The sequence below is a fragment of the Salmo salar genome, chromosome 01 (genome assembly GCF_965601325.2).
Source record: "Salmo salar chromosome 01, fSalSal1, whole genome shotgun sequence".
Classification (NCBI taxonomy): Eukaryota; Metazoa; Chordata; class Actinopteri; order Salmoniformes; family Salmonidae; genus Salmo; species Salmo salar.
This window is the reverse complement of record NC_138291.1, coordinates 75,727,168-75,751,353: the sequence shown is the minus strand read 5'-3', so window position 1 is coordinate 75,751,353 and position 24,186 is coordinate 75,727,168. Positions and strand designations below refer to the sequence as shown.

Sequence of the window (24,186 nt, the reverse complement as noted above, 5' to 3'; positions counted from 1 at the left end):
GGCAAATTGATCTGATTTATAACATTATCATTAGCAGTTCTAATGTGGGAGAGAAAGAGCCTGACTGGAGAGGATGGGAGGGGCAATGGGAGGGGCAATTTGAGTTACTTTATATATTCCTAATATGAGTATTGACATATCACAAGCCGCACAAAAGATTTGCGGACTTGCAAACTGGCAGAAGGAGAATATGTTCCTTTCCCCTAAAAAAAAAACAATAGTTATTATTATGAGATATTCCTGCGTCACCTAATATTCAGACAACTGTCAGCATCTCCAGAAATAGTAGATATATCTCTACCTTGTAGAAACTCCAAGTGTGACTGACAGACTCTGGCACACACCACACCACACACAATCACGTACGCACACACCGATGGCACTGCCAGTCAGCCAGGGGGTTAGAATAGACAGCCGCGAGAGTTGCTGCCTTCAAATCCGAGAGACTCAACCGCTAATTGTTTCTGAAGAAATGACATTTTGTCTTCCTCGGTTCCTTGCTTAAGGTGTCAGCACCTCAGCGCCTCTCGCTCATACCTGAGGTTTCACAGGGCCTCCGGTGCCCCCCAGCACACCGTTTGATGTTTCTGAGGACTGTCACCTCGTCGCGTGACTCCATGGTAATTGAAATCGGTATTTATTTACATGCCAGGTAATAGAAAAGATGCCTCAGTGATTTAAAAGTCAAACAACCCCACCTGCCACTCAAACCTGGTTTTATGCGGTGGCAGATTCCCTACGTTCCAATGGGTTTAGAGATAGAAAAGAGGGATGATAGTGCTGTAAATTGAACTGGTAAATCCCTCTACATTTTCCCACAACACTATTTTTCTAGAGCAAGCTATTTTCCAGATTTTCCATGATTGGAAATGAATGTTTTTGAAGATATTTTATTACATTTCAATCTAAATTCAGCTAACTCTTGAGGAGTGACCTAGATGCAAAACAGAGGTCCTTTGTGAGTGTGTCTGTGTGTGTATGTGCAGCACAGGAGCCTGCTGAAGGGAGAATGGCTCATAATAATGGCCAGAACGGAGCAAATGGAATGGCATCAAACACCTGGAAACCATGTCCTTGATGTATTTGATACCATTCCACTGATTCCGCTCCAGTCATTACCACGAGCCTGTCCTTCCCAATTAAGGTGCCACCAACCTCCTGTGGTGTGCACGTTATGTACCCTTATTGCTCTCCAATTGAATTTTGTGGGCTCCAAACAACCACAGGCCTCAGCCCAGGTCCAACACAGACACAGTCACCAAGTTAGTTGGAGCAAATCAACGTCAGCCAGCCTGTCTTCTATAGTGTTTGGTGTAGACTGTAGAGGAATCTTGAAGCAACCCTGTCATGTTAGGAGACATCAGCTGTCAAATGGAGGCCAAATCTAAAGATGTCAATTGAAACCCCCATCAGAAAGAAAATGTCTGTCAATTGTCTTGACGTTCTGCTCTGCTACGATTAACATCACTTAGCATTCATGCATGCAGACCTTTCTGACTGGTAAGAGAATGTTGGTCTGTTAAATGCTAAACTTACTTCGGTAACTAAGCAATACATCACAGGCATCCCATAATACAAGTCTGGCATTACAAGCATGTCAATACTTGAACTGGTGATGTCACTAAATTCATCAAGGCCCATAAGACACGACAAGTTTCCTGATTAAGCAAAACAGCAGTTGTAGTCAGCCCTCTTCCCATTATTAGACAGGGCTAGGACTGCAGATTTGCTAGACAGCATTGCCACTTTCTGGTGAAATGCTGGTATTACACTACAGTTCCTATAAAGAGACATATAGGCCTACATTGGGATTAGTATAACGCTGATAGTGTATCCAAACTCAACTCTGGACCTCAAAGCCACTTCCACTGCATGTTTTAATTGTTACCCTCTAATCAGGGACTGATTTAGACCTGGGACACCAGGTGTGTGTAATGAATTATCAGGTAGAACAGAAAACCAGCAGGCTCCAGACCTCGTTCGGTAAGAGTTGGATACCCCTGGCACGGTAGCCTAAGCACGGTAACAATTAAGTATTTTACTGTGATTGTTTCCTATCAAAATGGTCAAAAATAAACAACAATAGTTTCTTAGCAAAGAGCAACTTCTCAAGCAAGAATTTGGATAGGACTGTCTTGGAGTGGTCTGAGTGGAGGGGAAAACCAAAAATGTCACCAGGCAGGATAAAACTCTGTCCCATCAAAACAGGCTGAAATTTCAGGCGGTCTTTTCAAACAGCTCTCACACTAAAAGAGCATTCTCATAATTTTCACAGTTTCACAGTATTATTCTAACCTCATAGTGTGGAAATATATATATAAAACACAGCAAAATCATGTTTTTGACTGCACTGGGCCTTTAAGGAATCATGAACATCAATCTCAAAAGTTCTGGGATTGAGTTTGTGCCTACCCTACCACAAACTAGGCCTATACCCTCCTACTGCTCGTTGTGCCTTCATGCATATGTACATGTTTCCTGCACTGTATTCACTACCTTCTTCAAAAGACATGAAAACAGGATCCTCCTGAATTATTTTGTTTCATATTAAAACAATTGAACAAGTCCCACCTTACTCTTACCACTACATCACTGGTGAGGAGGAAGAGGAGCAAGGAGCGGGGAAGCCCACTGCAGATGGCAACACATCTCCACGTTCCTTAAACAGACACAAAGAGCAGCTGAGGGACCCGCTTGTGTCTGTAAAATGTGCCAGGGACCAGTAGGTACTTGGCACATGTAGCAGGAACAATTAGCGTCACATAAGCATAGGCCTGGAGCAGCGGGGGAACCAGAGAGAGGATGTGGGAAACAACAAAGCATCTAATTTTCACTGGGAAGACCTGAGATGAGCTGAGCTGAGCAGAGCTGCAAGCTCACTCCAAGACATCCCTTACTTTTCCCTTCCTTTACCCGTCACCACTCAGAGATTTCGGGCAAGTTTTTTCCCCCCCAAAGACAGCTCAAGTCATGGCTCATTTAATTGATGTGTACTTGTGGGCAAGGAGGTTTTGTTTGCATCCGTGCATCCCTAATTAGGGAATTGACAGAGGAAGCATGCTGTCCTTGGAGAGAACTCCCTTCCCACTCACATCCTCCAAAATCTGTTTTAAACAAGCCTGTTTCTCTCCCCCATCACAAACCTATGAAAAGCTGAAATGAAAAGTTAAACTAGTGTTGTTTCTTCATGACACAATTTCAGCAGCAGGCCTAGTTGTGAGCGAGTTAAAGGAAACACACGGACAGGCAGCAGCCAAACTGTGTGACTGACTTGAATACCAAAAATTCTGTTGGGCTGGGATCTCTTAACCGGCTAAATAGAAAACAAGTTGTTTCAAAAGATTATGCAAAGTACAGTACGCTGTAACATTAGCTGTAATTTGATGGTGCTAATCTTTCCTATTCACTTGGGATTGAAGCCTGCAGATCTCTCCTAACACATAATGACATCTACAGAAAATATGTGTTGCGTAGTATAGATTCAGCTGAACTAAGGTCTATTCTTTTATCTTACGTTGAACATACACTTTAACATCAATTTGATTGAACAGTATTTCTCATACTCAACCCCAATGTTATGCCACTAGGGGGCAACAAATGGCAATTTATTTTTAGTATTTGTTTTTTATTATTTCACTCTCTGTACTGTATACAGTGGGCTTCAAACAGAGGTTCCCTATGGATGAAACCTTGAAAACTCTTCTGTTACATCATGGGGTGGTGTCTGGAAAACCCATTGTGAGGAAAGTGTTCTTGTGAAACATGTACATACAGAGCGGCCGATATATTGTCCCTCGCCCTAAAATGGTAGTTCCAAACAAACACACAAGGAGGTCAGTGAATTTTCCCATACACTTTGTATAAATAAGAGACCCACATTCACTCAATACACTCTCTTTGGTGTTCTCTCTATACAGCTGAATAGACACACTTCCAAAAGGTCTCCAGATATCAAGATGTACAATGCCTTTGGAAAGTATTCAGACCCCTTGACTTTTTCCACATTTTGTTACAGCCTAATTCAAAATTATTTTTTTTTTAATCCTCAGCAATATACACACAAGCGAAAACAGGTTTTTAGGAATTTTTGCAAATGTATTAAAAAGGAAAAACTGAAATACCTTATTTACATAAGTATTCATACCGTTTGCTATGAGACTCGCAATTGAAATCCGGTGCATCCTGTTTCCATTGATCATCCGTGAGATGTTTCTACAACTTGATTGGAGTCCACCTGCGGTAAATTCAATTGATTGGACATGATTTGGAAAGGTACACACCTTTCTATATAAGGTCCACAGTTGACAGTGCATGTCAGAGAAAAACCAAGCCAGAAGCTCGAAGGAATTGTCCGTAGAGATCCGAGACAGGATTGTGTCAAGGCACAGATCTGGGGAAGGGTACCTAATCAATTCTGCAGCATTGACGGTCCTAAAGAACAGTGGCCTCCATCATTCTTAATTGGAAGAAGTTTGGAACCAGCAAGACTCTTCCTAGAGCTGGTCGCCCGGCCAAACTGAGCAATCAGGTGGAGAAGGACCTTGGTCAGGGAGGTGACCTAGAACCTGATGGTCACTCTGACAGAGCTCTAGAGTTCCTCTGTGGAGATGGGAGAACCTTCCAGAAGGACAACCATCTCTGCAGCACTCCATCAATCAGGCCTTTATGGTAGAGCGGCCAGATGGAAGCCACACTTCAGTAAAAGGCACATGACAGCCCGCTTATAGTTTGCCAAAAGGCACCAAAAGACTCTCAGACCATGAGAAACAAAATTCTCCGGTCTGATGAAACCAAGAATGAACTTTTTGGCCTGAATGCCAAGCGTCACTTCCGGAGGAAACCTGGCACCATCCCTACGGTGAAGCATGGTAGTGGCAGCATCATGCTGTGGGGATGTTTTTCAGCAGCAGAGACTGGGAGACTAGTCAGGATCGAGGCAAAGTTTAACGGAGCAAAGTACAGAGAGATCCTTGATGAAAACTTGCTCCATAGCGCTCAGGATCTCAGACTGGGGTGAAGGTCACAACAACCCTAAGCACACAGCCAAGACAATGCAGGAGTGGCTTCGGGACAAGTCTCTGAATGTCCTTGAGTGGCCCAGCCGGACTTGAACCCGATCGTACATCTCTAGAGAGACCTGAAAATAGCTGTGCAGCAACGCTCCCCATCCAACCAGACAGAGCTTGAGAGGATCTGCAGAGAAGAACGGGAGAAACTCCCCATATGCAGGTGTGCCAAGTTTGTAGCGTTAAACCCAAGAAGACTCAAGGCTGTAATCGCTGCCAAAGGTGCTTCAACAAAGTACTGAGTAAAGGGTCTGAAAACTTATATAAATGTGATATTTCAATTTTTTATTTTAATAAATTAGCAAACTAAAATCCTGTTTTTTCTTTGTCATTATGGGGTATTGTGTGTAAATTGATAAGGGGGGAAAAAATATTGAATACATTTTAGAATAAGGCTAACCTACCAAAATGTGGAAAAAGTCAAGAGGTCTGAATACTTTCCGAAGGCACTGTATTTCTGCATTGGGCTTGTTCTTGCACTAACAGGTAAATATCTAGCTATAGAATGATGTAGTTCATACCAAACAGATATAATAATTGATTGTTTAGAAGTACAGTAAAGTTCTGCTTTATAGCTGTCACAAATAATCTAAGATGTGCAATGTGCGTATGAGATGCAACAGTATTTGAATCTGTTGCTAGTAGAATAGCTTGTCATATTGGAATCATATTTTAATGTAACTGTTCAATGAAAATTGAAATTTTAAAAGCTCACATTAACATACCCAAATAATGTTGTTGACTCATAAGACCACTCAGTAAAACCCATCTCAAACTTGTTTTAGAAACTGTTTAAAAAATGCTTGTGATTTTCTTGTGATGTGACCTCACATTCGTTGGGCGAGACAGGCCCTTCTGGGATTTGCTTAAAACCATATTATGCAAATGACAAGCAGTTATTTTTATTTTATTTTATTCTCCGGTCGGGAGAAGGAGACTTCGGGAGAAAGGCTCAGGAGTGCACACTTCACACAAGCATATCCACTGGGCACAGACATTCATTTAATGTCTATTCCATGTTGGTTCAACGTAATTTCATTGAAACAACGTTGATTCAGTGTGTGCCTAGTGGATAGCTAGCTAGCTAGCCAAGCAATCCATAGATGGTGTTAGCAAAAAGGACAAAGCCTATACAAAAACTATCTCACCAGTCAATTTTTGTGGTTTGTAAGAGTTGGCTGTTAAGAAGCAGTTAGCAAGCATGCGAGCAATCACAGCTAACTAAGCTAGCTGGCTAGCCAACAAGAAAGCATGTCAAAGCAGAGCCTCCACACAACTTGGTTTACAAGTCTGCCTGGCGGTAGGTGCAGCCGGGCAGCCTGCCCCCATGTGGAACTCGGAGTTGGTAGCTAATTCAAATATTAGTGCATGCAGGTCTCATTGGCTGAGCTGGCAAATCAGCTGTTTTTGACTGGTAAAGCCCACACTATTCTGTTTTTTCCTTACAGTCCAAGAAAGTCACAAGCTGCTTTTTAACATCCTTAAGCACAGATTTCTTATCCTGATGTTGACAGTAATGCATTTTAGACAAAGGTTAACTTGCAAAATCCTGAACTCACTGTACACAATGTTCCAAACATGACTTTAGGGGTGACAATCAAAATTACCTTTAGATGGGTTACAATGCAAAAACAATGTTGTTGTAACGGTTGTTTTGTTGGTCTGGGACAGGAATAAGGTCTGCACATCCAGGTAAGTCAAGGAAAGAACAACCCTGTGCTGCGGTATGTGGTGAACAACAAACTGAGGGAACATCCTGTCCTGACCAAACTCAGACTGGTAAGACTGGACTGGGTTAGAGCCAGGGTTAGGGTTGTGGTTGAGGGTTAGGGTTGAACCGGGATGTGGACATTAAGCTTGGGTTAAAGATAGACTGGTAAGACTGGACTGGGGAGAACCAGGCTATTTATGGTGGGGATCAAAAGCAGGGATGGTTCACTATAGTATCATGAGAGTTACATATTGTAAAGGCTGCATCAATTCAATTCTGGTATCAGAACAAAATGTAACACTAGGCTACTGAATATATTTTCAGCTGTTTATTAATAGAATTAGTCAAGCAGAATAAATGGTAAATGCAATCTTCGTATATACGGGTTCACTGTAACACCTCGCAGGGCAAACAGAGAACTGAAAATGACATCATAAGTTCTTCATTAAATACTCTGACAGAGATAGTTCCCGCTCACTGCTGGCCTGTCAGAGGGAGGATGAGCGTGGTTTAAACTTACTCATCCTATCGTTGGCGTGCAGGCTGGTCCCAGCCTCTAGACGCATCTTTGTTGCCAAGCATAGTTGTCTTCTAGCTTATCTTCATGTGTGTACCCGAGAGTCAGACACCCAAGGACAGTGCCTGTTTTTATGCTACAGTTAGGACAGTTTCTGCTTTTGTGCTACAGCCATCTTCCATTTTACCAGCCCCTCCCGTACACCTGTCCTTGAGCGGCCCCACAACCAGGCATTGTGTGTGTGTGTGTGTGTGTGTCAAGAGTCTACTCAGCCTACACTCCTACTAGCCAGCAACCCTCCAGTTAGTCATGTCTATTATATGTTGCTCAATCTATGTTAATACAATATAAACCTCTTAGTGCATTACAGTCCGTTCATACTTAGGCCTACATCTACTGTAAATGGTAATGCATCACATCTAATAAGTGAAATAAAACCCAACAATAGGCTACTATAACCACTAGAGGTCAGCATAGTACCATACAATCACTGCAGAGAAGCTAATAATCAGCGGTCAGCAGTCTGGGGTATGAATGTTTGGTTAGATTATGTCATAGAAAATTACTTTTTGGTATTTTGTCAAACATCTTCTCAGTGAAATAACTTCAATATCCTTCCTATATGTTGCAGAAAACCCTTGAGGACCCATGGAGCATCATGCTGGTTGCTAGTGAACAAGCACAACTGATGGCAAATCTGGCCAAACTGATCAATACCAGCAAAACCATTGAAATTGGTATGTAATGATAAAACAAGCTTGTTCCTGAAAACATTGAATATTACTATAGTATAATATTTGGAAGACACATTACTTTCTGGCAATATTTTCAATGTTTTAACACTAATTTGGAATTGTGAGTGAAATGCCCCTCATAATCAGTGTAGACTCGCTTGCTAGGCACTCAGAGGCTGTGAGAATAGACTAATGTTAATGTGGTGACTATCGGCACATGGAAATCATAAGAGGGTGGTTGACAGATATACATGCTAGGTGGAATGGGCTGAGAGTAGCTGAGGGCTAGGTTTAAAAGTCCATGATCAGATCAGTCTTAGGTCAGTTAGGATCACCACTTTATTTTAAGAATGTGAAATGTCAGAAAAATAGTAGAGAGAATGATTTATTTCAGCTTTTATTTCTTTCATCACATTCCCAGTGGGTCAGAAGTTTACATACACTCAATTAGTATTTGGTAGCGTTGCCTTTAAATTGTTTAACTTGGGTCAAATGTTTAGGGTAGCCTTCCACAACAAGTTGGGTGAATTTTGGCCCATTCCTCCTAACAGAGCTGGTGTAGCTGAGTCAGGTTTGTAGCCCTTCTTGCTCGCACAAACTTTTTCAGTTCTGCCCACAAATTTTCTATAGGATTGAGGTCAGGACTTTGTGATGGCCACTCCAATACCTTGACTTTGTTGTCCTTAAGCCATTTTGCCACAACTTTGGAAGTATGCTTGGGGTCATTGTCCATTTGGAAGACACATTTGCGACCAAGCTTTAACTTCCTGACTGATGTCTTGAGATGTTGCTTCAGTATATCCACCTAATTTTCCTGCCCCATGATGCCATCTATTTTGTGAAGTTCACCAGTCCCTCCTGCAGCAAAGCACCCCCACAACATGATGCTGCCACCCCCGTGCTTCACGGTTGGGATGGTGTTCTTCGGCTTGCAAGTCTCCCCCTTTTTCCTCCAAACATAATGATGGTCATTATGGCCTAACAGTTTCATCAGACCAGAGGACATTTCTCCAAAAAGTATGATCTTTGTCCCCATGTGCAGTTGCAAACCGTATTCTGGCTTTTTTTTTATGGCAGTTTTGGAGCAGTGGCTTCTTCCTTGCTGAGCGGCCTTCCAGGTTATGTCGATATAGAACTAATTTCACTGTGGATATTGATACTTTTATACCTGTTTCCTCAAGCATTGTCACAAGGTCCTTTCCTGTTGTTCTGGGATTGATTTGCACTTTTTGCACCAAAGTACATTAATCTCCAAGAGACAGAATGCGTCTCCTTCCTGAGCGGTATGACGGCTGCGTGATCCCATGGTGTTTATACTTGCGTACTATTGTTTGTACAGATGAACGTGGTACCTTCAGGCATTTGGAAATGGCTCCCAAGGATGAACCAGACTTGTGGAGGTCAACAACAAAAAATTCTGAGGTCTTGGCTGATTTTTTATTTTCCCATGATGTCAAGCAAAGAGGCAGTGAGTTTGAAGGTAGGCCTTGAAATACATCCACAGGTGCACCTCCAATTGGCTCAAATTATGTCAATTACACTATCAGAAGCTTCTAAAGCCATGACATCATTTTCTGGAATTTTCCAAGCTGTTTAAAGGCACAGTTAACTTAGTGTATGTAAACTTCTGACCCACTGGAATTGTGATACAGTGAATTATAAGTGAACTTATCTGTCTGTAAACAATTGTTGGAAAAATGACTTGTGTCATGCACAAAGTATATGTCCTAACTGACTTGCCAAAACTAAAGTTTGTTAACAAGAAATTTGTGGAGTGGTTGAAAAACGAGTTTTAATGACTCCAACCTAAGTGCACGTAAACTTTCGACTTCAACTATATATATATATTGTTTTTTCTCTGTCCAGGGATGTACAACACCCTGAACATTGTGTTGGTAGTACCAGAGAGTGGTCATGTGGTAGCATGTGAAATAGACAACAAATATGTGAAGATTGCTAAACCTTTCTTTAAAGAGGTCAGATCAACATTCCACTAGTCATTGCAACATTGATATTCAGCTAGTTCACTTCCTCCATCATTCCTCTAGACAGGAATTATATCTGTTCGTCCAGTATTCAACCCCAATACAACATCTCAACCCATTCAACCCATTGGAATTCACAAACATTGATTGTCTCCCCAAAAGCTTCCATACAGCATATGCTGTTTCTAACATCTGTCATTCAGACTTCACAAAGTGCTGTGGGTGGAGTGGTGAGGCCGTCTGCTCAGGAGAAAGTGTCTACCAAAGGTGCAAAGCCAAGCAGCCGGGAATCCCTCTCTCCACAATGAACTTAATGCTCCCCTCCAAACCCCAGCAGTAGAAATGCTACTGGACACAACGCAGGTCAACCATTGTGACAAAAAATGCTTGGTATTGTCTGCTTCAAACTATCTAAACTCGAACCAAATCAACATTTTATTTGAAGCACATTGAAACTGCTCAATGGACTTTACAGTAAAGAAAATTAAATAATGAAAGACGTGGAACTAACCACCCTTGTCATCCTCTCACTTTTCTAGGCCGGAGTCGAGGATAAAATTCATGTCGATCTTCAAACGTGTATAAAAACACTGGGTAGGTGACTTTAAAGAACCCAAACACAATTCCATTATGAAATGGGTTAATCCTTTTCAACATTATCTTTTTTTGTCCAAGATGAGCTTATAGCTGGCACCTGACGTGGTGTTCGGCAATGCGGATAAACGGAACTACGACAGTTTTTACAAGAAGTCTCTTGAGCTTGTGAGACAAGGGGGCATCATTGCCATTGATAATGTGAGTAGACAATGACAAAACCTTTATTCCTACTAGAAAGATGTGTTTTCGAATACGATTGGAATAATGCCAGCATGCAATCGATTTGATCTAGTGAGCTAAGTGATGTAAAGTTGCATGAAAAGATAGGCCTACATAGAAAAGATGGCAACCTCCGTGTCATCTTTGTCCTCAGTCTGAGCCTTCCTCCTCACCTATCTCACCCCTTCACCTCACTCCACTTACATGTCTGTCTGATCACCCTTCCTTCACCTGTACCTGTCAGAAAAAAGTCTCAAAATGTATGCACTCACTAAGTCGCTCTGGATAAGAGCGTCTGCTAAATTACTAAAATGTCAAATGTATCTGACTACCTCATTCTCCTACCTGTCTACCCGATCACCCTTCCTTGACCTGTCTATCTGACTCAGCCAGGTCACCCGTGATACAAGTCACTATCGACGTCTATCCATGTCTGAGGATGTCGGAAGATGACGTGGAAACTGGTCAATAGGGGCAACAGTGAGCGCTGTTTCCTTCAAGTAGGTTTCGATTTTGCTAGGGCGCTGTTGACGAGGATGGCGGATGGGAGTAAAGGCGCCCGCATGCTTCCCAGCCGAAACAATTCAGAAGAGTTTGTGCATTATTGTGATTGTGATTTTGCTATTCAGTGTAAATGTTTGTAGGCCTATGTTGCCAAATTGTATCTATGATCGGATGCTATCCATTCATGTTTTTAGTATGTTATTTTTATATCTGAGAATTAACCAATGATATCAGGCCACACCCGGCCATGATTACAGACACCTCTGTGTGTCCTTTGACACTATATAAACTAGTCACCCCACAGTGTTTGTCATTATACCCTGATGAAGACAGCTGTTGAAACGTTGGACATTAGGTTATTAAATTATTGCAGTCAGTGTTTTAATTCATCCCAAAGGTGTTCGATGGGGTTGAGGTCAGGGCTCTGTGCAGGCCAGTCAAGTTCTTCCACACCAATCTTGACAAACCATGCTGAAACAGGAAAGGGCCTTCTCCAAACTGTTGCCACAAAGTTAGAAGCACAGAATTGTCTAGAATGCCACAGTATGCTGTAGCGTTAAGATTTCCCTTCACTGGAACTAAGTGGCCTAGCCCGAACTAAGAAAACAGCCCCAAACCATTATTCCTCCTCCACCAAACATTACAGTTGCCATTATGCATTCGGGCAGGTTGCATTCTCCTGGCATCTGCCAAACCCAGATTCATCCAATGGTGATTCATCACTCTAGTGAACGCGTTTCCACTGCTCCAGAGTCCAATGGTGGTGAGCTATACACATTGCATATGGTTATCTTAGGCTTGTGTGCGGCTGCTCGGCCATTAAAACCCATTTCATGAAGCTCCCAACGAACAGTTGTCTTGTTGATGTTGCTTCCAGAGGCAGTTTGGAAATCAATAGTGAGTGTTAATTTTTACACACTACGTGCTTCAGCACTCGGCTGTCCCATTCTGTGAGCTGTTGTGGCCTACCACTTCGCCGCTGAGCTGTTGTTGCTCCTAGACGTTTCCACTTCACAATAACAGCACTTACAGTTCTGCAAGGCAGAACTTTAACAAACTGATTTGTTGGAAAGGTGGTATCCTATGACGGTGCCACGTTGAAAGTCACTGAGCTCGTCAGTAAGGTCATTCTACTGACAATGTTTGTCTATGAAGATTGCATGGCTGTGTGCTTGATTTTATACACCTGTCAGCAACGGTGTGGCTGAAATAACCAAATCCAGTCATTTGAAGGGGTGTCCACAAACTTTTGTATATAATGTATTATGACCACATTTTGTGACGTTTTTGTTCGCTTTGGACTTTTTTTCCAGTTGTTCGGGCACACAAACATTTTTGTTTAGGCAAGCCGAAGTTTACGCCCCTTCGTCTGTGATTGTTCAACAGGAGGGATTCTTCAGTAAAGTCTTTGTTGTCATTTAACGAGAGATTACTTGTTTTCATACACATTTTTTCATTGAGAAATACTGCACCAAAAATCTTAGTTATATGTGAAAAAGATCTCCTCGGCAAAAACGTCAAATTGAATGACAGATTTCTTGAGTTATCTTAGATTAAGCTAAATTAAAGCATGCTGACTCTAAGGATTATATATGAAACTATTATTTAGGCCTACTGTTGGAAGCAATTAACCTCTTTTTTTTTATTGATTTTTTTACATTTTAGTCATTTAGCAGACGCTCTTATCCAGTGACTTAAGGCGTCAGCATGCTTCAGTTCGGCTGGTGGCTAGTTGAAGTCGGCTAGGAGTGTGCACGCATACCCCCTTAAAAGACCTTCGCTTGAAAATTTGAAAAAAAGTAGTTTGTCCATTTCGTACAGTTTGTCAATTTTTAGATGCCGTAGCCACACTTCCTCAAAACAGTCAGAATTAATCGAAGACAACTCAAGAAATCAGTCATTCATTTTGAAGTTCTTTGCCGAGGAGATCTTAGTCGGGCAATTTTACACCTAAGATGTTTGGTGCAGTATTTCTCAATGGAATAATGTGCATGAAAACGAGTCCTCCCTCGTTGAATGACAACAAAGACTTTACTGAAGAATCCCTACTGCTGACCAATCACTGACGAAGGGGTCTGAACTTCGGCCTGCCTCAAGAAAAAAAATGGTTTGCCCGAACAACCGAAAATAAAATGCGAAATTCTTCTGTTTCGGTTGGGAAGCAGGCGGACGCTGTTTAGCATCTGCTCGCGTCTCTGCAAGCCTCGAGTGTGTGCAGGTTTTGTCATCTGGAGCTGAAACATGCGGAGGGAGGGGAGGAAGAGTGCAGTTCAAAGGTTTATAATTTATAACTGACACAATTCTATAATGAATACATAATAGAGTGACCAATAGTTACTGTATTGTGATTGTTTAGTGTTTTAATTACTCAACAAGTAGTGCCCCAGTGTCTCAAGCTGCAGAAAAGGTCAAATAAGGTCACCAAAATTTCCATTACGCTATACACGTCTGGCTTGTGAGAGAGATTCATATTTTGTAATTCAGGCTAAAGCACACAAAATTTCCCCAAAACCTATAAACATATGAAATGGAGCATACATACAATATTGTGTGCATGTTGTATTTAATTTTTCCTTGTCAGCCACCATCAACTGTGAGTAAGCACAACTGCCCATGTCCGTTGTGGGAAATGGATAAATCTGTAGGCCTAAATGTCGGCAATCCTACAATTTAATGGAGCATACATTTAAAATAAACAAGTAATTTCAATGTATTTACATACTAATGTGTGTGAGAGGAAGAGTGTGTGTGTATGTTTGATTTTTTTTCTTGTTAGCCACCCATCTCTGCTTTTTTGCTTGTAAAAAGCTGAGGTTTGGAACTCCCTCCAGGTCATCTCTCTCTCCATTCCTTGGCCTTGGTTGCCTGATGACTCACCCTGAATTTGAATCGCTACATACATTCATTGTGGAGAACAAATGTCAGTTTGGCCTGAGCGATGTGGATGGATAGCCAGGGAATGGCCTTGGTACCATAAAAATACTTTTGCAGGACAATATACATATTTGCCTGACACTCCTGGGAACCCTGTACATATGAGGGCTGATGGGGCCCTGTTTCAGCTCCAGATGTCAAAACCTGCACACTCCCAGAGGGTTGCAGGTCTGAAGACTTCCTTTTGGTCATTCATTTTAAATCAGAGAAATATCCAACGAATCAAAAGGTTGCTTTAACTTCGCACAATCCTCAAATAAAATGGAGCATGCATAAAATAAACAAGTAATTACAATTTATTTACATTGGGGATAATGTGTGTGTGTGTGACAGAGAGAGAGAATGTGTGTGCATATTGTTTTATTTTTCCTTGTCAGCCACCCATCTCTGCTTTGTCAGTCTTGATAGGCCCAGTGTATTCACTTCTGGTTGAGGCTATCGGGCAGTGGTGGAGTTCTGGTTGAGGCTGTCGGGCAGTGGTGGAGTTCTGGTTGAGGCTGTCAGGCAGTGGTTGAGTTCTGGTTGAGGCTGTCGGGCAGTGGTGGAGTTCTGGTTGAGGCTGTCGGGCAGTGGTGGAGTTCTGGTTGAGGCTGTCGGGCAGTGGTGGAGTTCTGGTTGAGGCTGTCGGGCAGTGGTTGAGGCTGTCGGGCAGTGGTGGAGTTCTGGTTGAGGCTGTCAGGCAGTGGTGGAGTTCTGGTTGAGGCTGTCAGGCAGTGGTGGAGTTCTGGTTGAGGCTGTCGGGCAGTGGTGGAGTAAGTGACAGTAAGTATACAGTTCAACAACATCTGTTGGTGTGAGTGAGCGTATGTGTATGTTAATTACCTGTATCAATCTGGGAATCCTCAAGTTTCTGGTGCAGCCGGTAAATGAAATACCACAGCAGAGGACTACTGTGACTGCAGCTGAACTGCTGGGGGTGGGAGATCTAAAAAAGAGGCACAATTTTGTTAACTGACAATCATACAACTGGCCTCCCGAGTGGCACAGTGGTCTAAGGCACTGTAGTGCATGAGGCGTCACTACAGATCCGGGTTCGATCCCGGGCTGTGTTGCAGCCAGTCACATTTGGGAGACCAGAGATGACGTACAATTGGCCCAGCGTCGTCTGGGTTAGGGGAGGGTTTGGCCAGCTGGGATGTCCTTGTCCCATCGCGCTCTAGCGACACTTGTGTGACGGGCCGGGTGCATGCATGTTGACACGGTCGCCAGTTGTACAGTGTTTCCTCCGACACATTGGTGCGGCTGGCTTCCGGGTTAAGTGAGTAGTGTGTCAAGAAGCAGTGCGGCTTGGCAGGGTCGTGTTTCGGCGGAGGCATGGCTCTCCCGTCCGTACGGGAGTTGCAGCGATGGGACTAGACTGGAACTACCAATTGGATATCACAAAATGGGGATGAAAAAGGGGTAAAAAAATTCTCTGTTAAATAAAATGTAAAAGACAATCATACAACTAAACAGAACGAATGAGTGTAAGGCCTAGATTCAATCAGATCAAGTGTTAACCGGCAATAGCCGACACCGCATAGCTGATGTTTTGGAGGTGTCTGAGGTGAAACTGCGTTGGATCTGTCAAATCGGTAAGCAGCTGCTCTCGATCATTGTCGCGAAACTACACAAAGTGTATAGAAAAATATTACGCTCAAATTCAAAATCATTAAATGAAATAATGACGATTTCTATCAGCCTAATCAAGGTGTAGATTACACCTCACATTCCAGTGTTCAAACTTGTAAACAGGGCTCCATGAGATTTCTGTTAACCTGTTGGGGCTAGGGGGCAGTATTTGCACGGCCGGATAAAAAACGTACCCGATTTAAACTGGTTACTACTCTTGCCCAGAAACGAGAATATGCATATAATTAGTAGATTTGGATAGAAAACACTCTAAAAAGTTTCTAAAACTGTTTGAATGGTGTCTGTGAGTATAACAGAACTCATGGCAGGCCAAAACCTGAGAAGATTCCATACAGGAAGTGCCCTGTCTGACAATTTGTTGTCTTTCAGTTGCATCTCTATCGAAAATACAGCATCTCTGCTGTAACGTGACATTTTCTAAGGCTTCCATTGGCTCTCAGAAGTCGCCAGAAAGTGAAATGGGGTGTCTGCAGTCTCTGGGCGAAGTACAGCAGCTCTGTTTGTGAGTGGTCAGCCTGGGAACAGTGAGACTGAGAAGCACGTTCATGAGAATTAAAATTTTTTTTTTTCAGCCTTTGAATGAATACAACGTCGCCCGGTTGGAATATTATCGCTATTTTACGAGAAAAATAGCATAAAAATTGATTTTAAACAGCGTTTGACATGCTTCGAAGTACGGTAATGGAATATTTTGAATTTTTTTGTCACGAAATGAGCTCGCGCGTCACCCTTCGGATAGTGACTTAAACGCACGAACAAAACGGCGGTATTTGAATATAACTATGGATTATTTGGAACCAAAACAACATTTGTTGTTGAAGTAGAAGTCCTGGGAGTGCATTCTGACAAAGAACAGCAAAGGTAATCCAATTTTTCTTATAGTAAATCTGAGTTTGATGAGGGCCAAACTTGGTGGGTGTCAAATTAGCTAGCCGTGATGGCCCGGCTATGTACTCAGAATATTGCAAAATGTGCTTTCACCGAAAAGCTATTTTAAAATCTGACACCGCGATTGCATAAAGGAGTTCTGTATCTATAATTTTTTTAATAATTGTTATGTATTTTGTGAACGTTAATCATGAGTAATTTAGTAAATTCACCGGAAGTTTGCGGTGGGTATGCTAGTTCTGAACATCACATGCTAATGTAAAAAGCTGGTTTTGATATAAATATGAACTTGATTGAACAAAACATGCATGTATTGTATAACATAATGTCCTAGGAGTGTCATCTGATGAAGATCATCAAAGGTTAGTGCTGCATTTAGCTGTGGTTTTGGTTTTTGTGACATATTGCTTGCTTTGAAAATGGCTGTGTGATTATTTTTGGCAGGGTACTCTCCTGACATAATCTAATGTTTTGCTTTCGCTGTAAAGCCTTTTTGAAATCGGACAATGTGGTTAGATTAACGAGAGTCTTGTCTTTAAAATGGTGTAAAATAGTCATTTGTTTGAGAAATTGAAGTTATAGCATTTTTTAGGTATTTGTATTTGATTCCACTGGCTGTTGACTAGGGTGGGAAGCAAGCGTCCCACCTAGCCCAGGGAAGTTAATGTGACTCCGTGTAGCCAATGGCAATGTCTGCTTTAGATATAATGCCAGGAGCCGCTTGCGGATTTGACAGCCCTAACACAGTTCCACCTCAGACACCACTATGCGGATGTCGGCTAAAGCGGATGTGATTGAATAGAGCCCCAAGTGAGAGAGAGTATGCATGCGTGTTTACATGTAGGTGATAATTACCTGTATCACCTGTCGCGGCCGGTGTAGCAGGGGCAGATGACTGCAGCTGTGGGGGCTGTGGTTGAGCTAATAGGGGTGTCTGATGTTAAAGAGAGACAAACTATTTTCTTTGGTGAAAATAATTACACAACAAAATAGAGTGAGTGATTGAGTGAGTGTGTATACGTTTGTGTGATATTTACCTGGACCACATCACACTGCTTCAGGTCTACAAGCCTCTTGAAGTTCCAGCGCGTCACTCCAGGCCTGGAACAGCCTGGTGGAAACATGGTTAGTTGTCACCCACCGAGCCTGGTTGGCAGATCTGAAAGATAGGCACAATATTATTTTAATGACAAAGCCTTGACTACACACTAACCTAAACAGTACAGACTATGGGAGGCGCACAGTACTACATAAAGCCACGACTACATGGAACTCTATTACACATCAAGTAACTCATGCAAGCAGTCAAATTAGATTTAAAAAACAGATAAAATACACCTTATGGAACAGTGGGGACTGTGAAGAGACACAAACACAGGCACAGACAGATGCATACACACACACAATAACATACACACACACACGTACACATGGATTTTGTGTGGTAGATATGTGGTAGTAGAGTAGTGGCCTGAGGGCACACACTTAATGTGTTGTGAAATCTGTTGTGAATGTATTATGTTTTTAAAATTGTATAACTGCCTTAATTTGCTGGACCCCAGGCAGCAGCTCATGTGGATCCATAATAAATACAATGCAACAAATGAAGCTTGTGTGTGTATCAGGCAACCACACAGCAGACTTCATTTTCACAACTGCTCATTGTATTTTCCCCTCACAATCTGTGGTGTGTGTGTGTTCTATGTTATTGTGACTTAAAAGTGTCAACCTGACCACATCCTTGTAGTAGGACATTCAGTGATTAGCTTTGAAAAAAAAATACTTTCAACAGTGTACAGTAAAAAGGATATCAACTATTCAGATCTGGATTGACAAGTAGGCTAAATCATGTGAAGTTACAAAACCTCTAGAGCTTAGTCTACACTTAAATTAAATAAAGGATACAGGACCTGAGCTCTAGGCCCATGCCTCAGGACAACCTGGCCTGATGACTCCTGGCTGTCCCTGTCCCCAGTCCACCTGGTGATGCTGCTGATCCAGTGTCTGCCGTTTCTGTCTTTGGCTATGGAACCCTGACCTGCTCAGGGCTCACCGGAAGTGTTACCTCGTCCCAGACTTGCTGTTTGATCCGGTCTCTCTACCGGACCTACTGTCTCAACCTCTAAATGCTCAGCTATGAAGAGCCCACTGGCATTTACTCTCCTGAGGTGCTGAACTATTGCACCATATATAACCACTGTGATTATTACTTGACACTGCTGGTCATCTACGAACATTTAAGCGTCTTGAAGAACAATCTGGCCTAAATGGCTGGACTCTTCTATAATCTCCACCAGCACAGCCAGAAGAAGACTGGCCACCCCTCGGAGCCTGGCTCCTCTCTACATTTCTGCCTTTCTAGGGAGTTTTTTCCTAGCCACTGTGCTTCTACATCTGCATTGCTTGCTCTTTGGGGTTTTAGGCTGGGTCTCTGTATAACCACTTTGTGACAACTACTGATGTAAAAGGGGCTTTATAAAATAAAGTTGATTGATTGCTTGTATATGCCAGTAACTCTAAACATGACATTGAGTTATCTTACATTTCCTCAATAGAAAGTTGTACCTTAACACTGTTTCCTGGTATTTCCTGCTAGGGACATGGGGCTTCAGGTTTGGGAATTGAGGGCCTAGATAATTGGAATATTAACAATAATTAGTACCCACATTGATGAATGAAATTCAATTTGGGTTAGTTGTGTATCGCATCTGATTGAGGATTGCTGATGATATACACTGCTCAAAAAAATAAAGGGAACACAAACAACACAATGTAACTCTAAGTCAATCACACTTCTGTGAAATCAAACTGTCCACTTAGGAAGCAACACTGATTGACAATACATTTCACATGCTGTTTTGCAAATGGAATAGACAACAGGTGGAAATTATAGGCAATTAGCAAGACACCCCCAATAAAGGAGTGGTTCTGCAGGTGGGGACCACAGACCACTTCTCAGTTCCTATGCTTTCTGGCTGATGTTTTGGTCACTTTTGAATGCTGGCGGTGCTTTCACTCTAGTGGTAGCATGAGACGGAGTCTACAACCCACACAAGTGGCTCAGGTAGTGCAGCTCATCCAGGATGGCACATCAATGCGACCTGTGGCAAGAAGGTTTGCTGTGTCTGTCAGCGTAGTGTCCAGAGCATGGAGGCGCTACCAGGAGACAGGCCAATACATCAGGAGACGTGGAGGAGGCCGTAGGAGGGCAACAACCCAGCAGCAGGACCGCTACCTCCGCCTTTGTGCAAGGAGGAGCAGGAGAAGCACTGCCAGAGCCCTGCAAAATGACCTCCAGCAGGCCACAAATGTGCATGTGTCTGCTCAAACGGTCAGAAACAGACTCCATGAGGGTGGTATGAGGGCCCGACGTCCACAGGTGGGGGTTGTGCTTACAGCCCAACACCGTGCAGGACGTTTGGCATTTGCCAGAGAACACCAAGATTGGCAAATTCGCCACTGGCGCCCTGTGCTCTTCACAGATGAAAGCAGGTTCCCACTGAGCACGTGACAGACGTGACAGAGTCTGGAGACGGCGTGGAGAACATTCTGCTGCCTGCAACATCCTCCAGCATGACCGGTTTGGCGGTGGGTCAGTCATGGTGTGGGGTGGCATTTCTTTGGAGGGCCGCACAGCCCTCCATGTGCTAACCAGAGGTAGCCTGACTGCCATTAGGTACCGAGATGAGATCCTCAGACCCCTTGTGAGACTATATGCTGGTGCGGTTGGCCCTGGGTTCCTCCTAATGCAAGACAATGCGAGACCTCATGTGGCTGGAGTGTGTCAGCAGTTCCTGCAAAAGGAAGGCATTGATGCTATGGACTGGCCCGCCCGTTCCCCAGACCTGAATCCAATTGAGCACATCTGGGACATCATGTCTCGCTCCATCCACCAACGCCACGTTGCACCACAGACTGTCCAGGAGTTGGCGGCTGCTTTAGTCCAGGTCTGGGAGGAGATCCCTCAGGAGACCATCCGCCACCTCATCAGGAGCATGCCCAGGCGTTGTAGGGAGGTCATACAGGCACGTGGAGGCCACACACACTACTGAGCCTAATTTTCACTTGTTTTAAGGACATTACATCAAAGTTGGATCAGCCTGTAGTGTGGTTTTCCACTTTAATTTTGAGTGTGACTCCAAATCCAGACCTCCATGGGTTGATAAATTGGATTTCCATTGATTATTTTTGTGTGATTTTGTTGTCAGCACATTCAACTATGTAAAGAAAAAAGTATTTAATAAGATTATTTCTTTCATTCAGATCTAGGATGTGTTGTTTAAGTGTTCCCTTTATTTTTTTGAGCAGTATATTTTCATTTTGAAAATGTGCCACTGAACCAACCAATTATATCTAGTGAGTGCACACAACCATTATTGCTTATTTTACCAGGTCGAAAATAACTGCATTTTTTTCAAGGGAGACTTGGCAAAGAGGGCAGAGCTCTCAAGTAAAATGCATATCCATAGCAGCAGCTATGGTACGGCTAAAGACAATGTGACACCACCACAACTGCATGTGTGAGCTCTCTATAATATTAGCTAATTTAACAATTTCCAGACAACAAATAACAGAACAGTAGGAAGGCTATTGTTGTTGTACTGTAGCCTACGGTACCCCACCCCATCAACCAACTACTAACTAGTGACAAGGCTACGTTGTTATCATTTAGTAATGTTGTACTGTAGCCAACTGTACCCCATATCAACCAACTACTAACTAGTGACAAGGCTATAATGTTGTCATTCAGTAATACTGTAGCCTACACCACATTAACCACCTAGCTAGCTAGTGATAGCTTAGCTAGCTCGAAAGAAATAACCAACGACATCAACAGGGTTTTAAACAAAATGTCTAGCTAGCTAGTATGATGCATGTAAAAACAACTTTACAGATGATTACAAAGTTCGAAAGCAAAATTGCCTTACCGGTCCGCTACTCTTGGGAGCATCGTTAGCATTAGCTAGCTAGCAGCTGTAGCATGTTAACTATTTTTAAATGTTGTATTATTATTATTTGTTTATTATAAAAAATGTTACCTTTATTTAACTAGGCAAGTCAGTAAAGAACAAATTCTTATTTACAATAACGGCCTAGCTTTCAAATTATCTATCCAGCAAGAATGTCGAGGTCAAAAATGAAATGAACTATTTTAAGCCATGCTGATTCAGTAAAATAAGTCCAGTCGGACTGAAATAATAAACAGGCTGAATGTACATTTCTGTGACTCACTAGCTAACTTTAGCTTTCTAGCTCAGTGTGCACCTCTTCCTGTTTACAGTATTCCCTATGGGAAATCAGACTAGACCGGCCATACACCCGGGTTGGTTTAGATACCCCATTGACAATGCATTGGAAATGGTCCTATGGTTGCAAGTTCGAATCCAGCGATATAAAGTTGTTTTTGAGATTTTAGTTTTGAGTCTATCCCAAACCTTAACCATTCGGAGTTCATGCCCAACCTTTAGATTTCAGAGTTAATGTCTAAACTTAACCGTAACCTTACTTTTTTTTTAGTTAATGTCTAAACCTTAAGCACTTCGAAATGTGACGTTTGCTACAACTTCGAAATTTGACATTTGAGAAACATGGATAAACATCTCATTTTGACGCGAGACTGTAAGAGCTAGTTGTCTGACTACCTCATTCTCTCACCTGTCTATCTGATCTCCTCACTCCTCTTATCTGTCTATCCAACCACCTTACTCCTCTCACCTGTCTATCTGACTACCTCCTCCCTCCCCCCAGGCACTGTGGAGTGGTAAAGTGGATGACCCTGCTCCTGAGACCTGACCTCCCAGGCAGTGGACAAGCTCAACAATAAACTCCACACTGACCAGGGGATCGATCTGAGCATGCTCACAGTGGGCGATGGACTCACCCTGGCCATCAAACGCTAATCAAAATCAAATCAAATCAAATTTTATTGGTCACATACACATGGTTAGCAGATGTTAATGCGAGTGTAGCGAAATGCTTGTGCTTCTGGTTCTGACAGTGCAGTAATATCTAACAAGTAATCTAACAATTCCCCAACAACTACTTAATACATCTAAAAGGGGTGAATGAGAAAATGTACATATAAAAATATGGATGAGCGATGGCCGAGGGGCATAGGCAAGGAGCAACTAGAAGGTATAAAATACAGTATATACATATATGAGTAATGTAAGATATGTAAACATTATTAAAGTGGCATTGTATAAAGTGACTAGTGATCCATTTGTTAAAGTGGCCAGTGATTGGGTCTCCATGTAGGCAGCAGCCTCTCTGACTCAGTGATTGCTGTTTAGCAGTCTAATGGGCTTGAGATACAAGCTACTCATCAGTCTCTCGGTCCCAGCTTTGATGCACTAGTACTGACCTCGCCTTCTGGATGGTAGCGGTGTGAACAGGCAGTGGCTCAGATGGTTGTTGTCTTTGATGATATTTTTTGCCTTCCTGTGACATCGGGTGCTATAGGTGTCATGGAGGGCAGGTAGTTTGCCCCTGGTGATGCGTTGTGCAGACCGCACCACCCTCTGGAGAGCCTTGTGGTTGAGGGCGGTGCAGTTGCCATACCAGGCTGTGATATAGCCCAACAGGATGCTCTCGATTGTGAATCTGTAGAAGTTAGTCAGGGTTTTATGTGACAAGCCAAATTTCTTCAGCCTCCTGAGGTTGAAGATGCGCTGTTGGGCTTTCTTCACCACACTGTCTGTGTGGGTGGACCATTTCAGTTTGACGTTAATGTGTACACCGAGGAACTTAATACTTTCCACTTTCTCCACTGCTGTCCCTTCAATGTGGATAGGAGGGTACTCCCGCTGCTGTTTCCTGAAGTCCACAATCATCTCCTTTGTTTTGTTGACGTTGAGTGAGAGGTTGTTTTCCTGACACCACACTCCGAGTGCCCTCACCTCCTCCCTGTAGGCTGACTCGTTATTGTTGGTAATCAAGCCCACTACTGTTGTGTCGTCTGCAAACTTGATGATTGAGTTGGAGGCGTGCATGGCCATGCTGTCATGGGTGAACAGGTAGTACAGGAGGGGGCTGAGCACGCACACTTGTGGGGCCCCAGTGTTGAGATTCAGCGAGGTGGAGATGTTGTTTCCTACCATTACCACCTGGGGGCGGCCCGTCAGAAAGTTCAGGACCCAATTGCACAGAGCGGGGTTGAGGCCCAGGGCCTCCAGCTTGATGATGAGCTTGGAGGGTACTATGGTATTGAATGCTGAGCTGTAGTCAATGAACAGCAATTTAATTTAATTTTTTTAAATATATTTTTTTACCTTTATTTAACTAGGCAGGTCAGTTAAGAAGAAATGCTTATTTTCAATGACGGCCTAGGAACAGTGGGTTAACTGCCTTGTTCAGGGGCAGAACGACAGATTTTTACCTTGTCAGCTCAGGGATTCGA

General features: G+C 42.9%; 1 protein-coding gene and 1 pseudogene across 6 annotated transcripts; one reads left to right on the top strand and one right to left on the bottom strand.

The window, feature by feature from the left end:
• The first annotated feature begins 581 nt into the window (after window positions 1–581).
• LOC106605742 (catechol O-methyltransferase domain-containing protein 1-like) lies at window positions 582–22,687 on the top strand (annotated as a pseudogene).
• LOC145879851 (uncharacterized) lies at window positions 13,986–22,548 on the bottom strand. Of its 6 annotated transcripts, none has more exons than XM_082976682.1 (6): window positions 21,716–22,548; window positions 18,728–19,416; window positions 17,825–17,946; window positions 17,643–17,708; window positions 15,090–15,192; window positions 13,986–15,001 (listed from the first exon to the last, which is right to left on the bottom strand). In XM_082976682.1, the coding sequence occupies exons 3-6, from the start codon at window positions 17,909–17,911 to the stop codon at window positions 14,943–14,945; spliced, it is 315 nt and encodes a 104-aa protein (XP_082832808.1). In that variant the 5' UTR covers window positions 17,912–17,946; window positions 18,728–19,416; window positions 21,716–22,548; the 3' UTR covers window positions 13,986–14,942. The 6 variants fall into 6 exon arrangements, 4 of the variants coding, with proteins under 4 accessions (XP_082832808.1, XP_082832805.1, XP_082832794.1 ...); XM_082976679.1 differs by having other exon boundaries at window positions 19,353–19,416; window positions 21,716–22,546; XR_014392685.1 differs by lacking the exon at window positions 21,716–22,548 and having other exon boundaries at window positions 17,643–17,742; window positions 18,728–19,987.
• Window positions 22,688–24,186: the final 1,499 nt, after the last annotated feature.

Coding starts and splice junctions, on each gene's coding strand:
- LOC145879851 (XM_082976682.1), bottom strand. CDS start 17,911: ATGTTTCCACCAGGCTGTTCCAGGCCTGGAGTGACGCGCTGGAACTTC. Junction 15,193..17,642: donor GGCCGCGACAGGTGATACAG/GTAATTATCACC, acceptor CCTCTTTTTTAG/ATCTCCCACCCCCAGCAGTT. Junction 15,002..15,089: donor GGATTCCCAGATTGATACAG/GTAATTAACATA, acceptor ACTGCCCGACAG/CCTCAACCAGAACTCCACCA.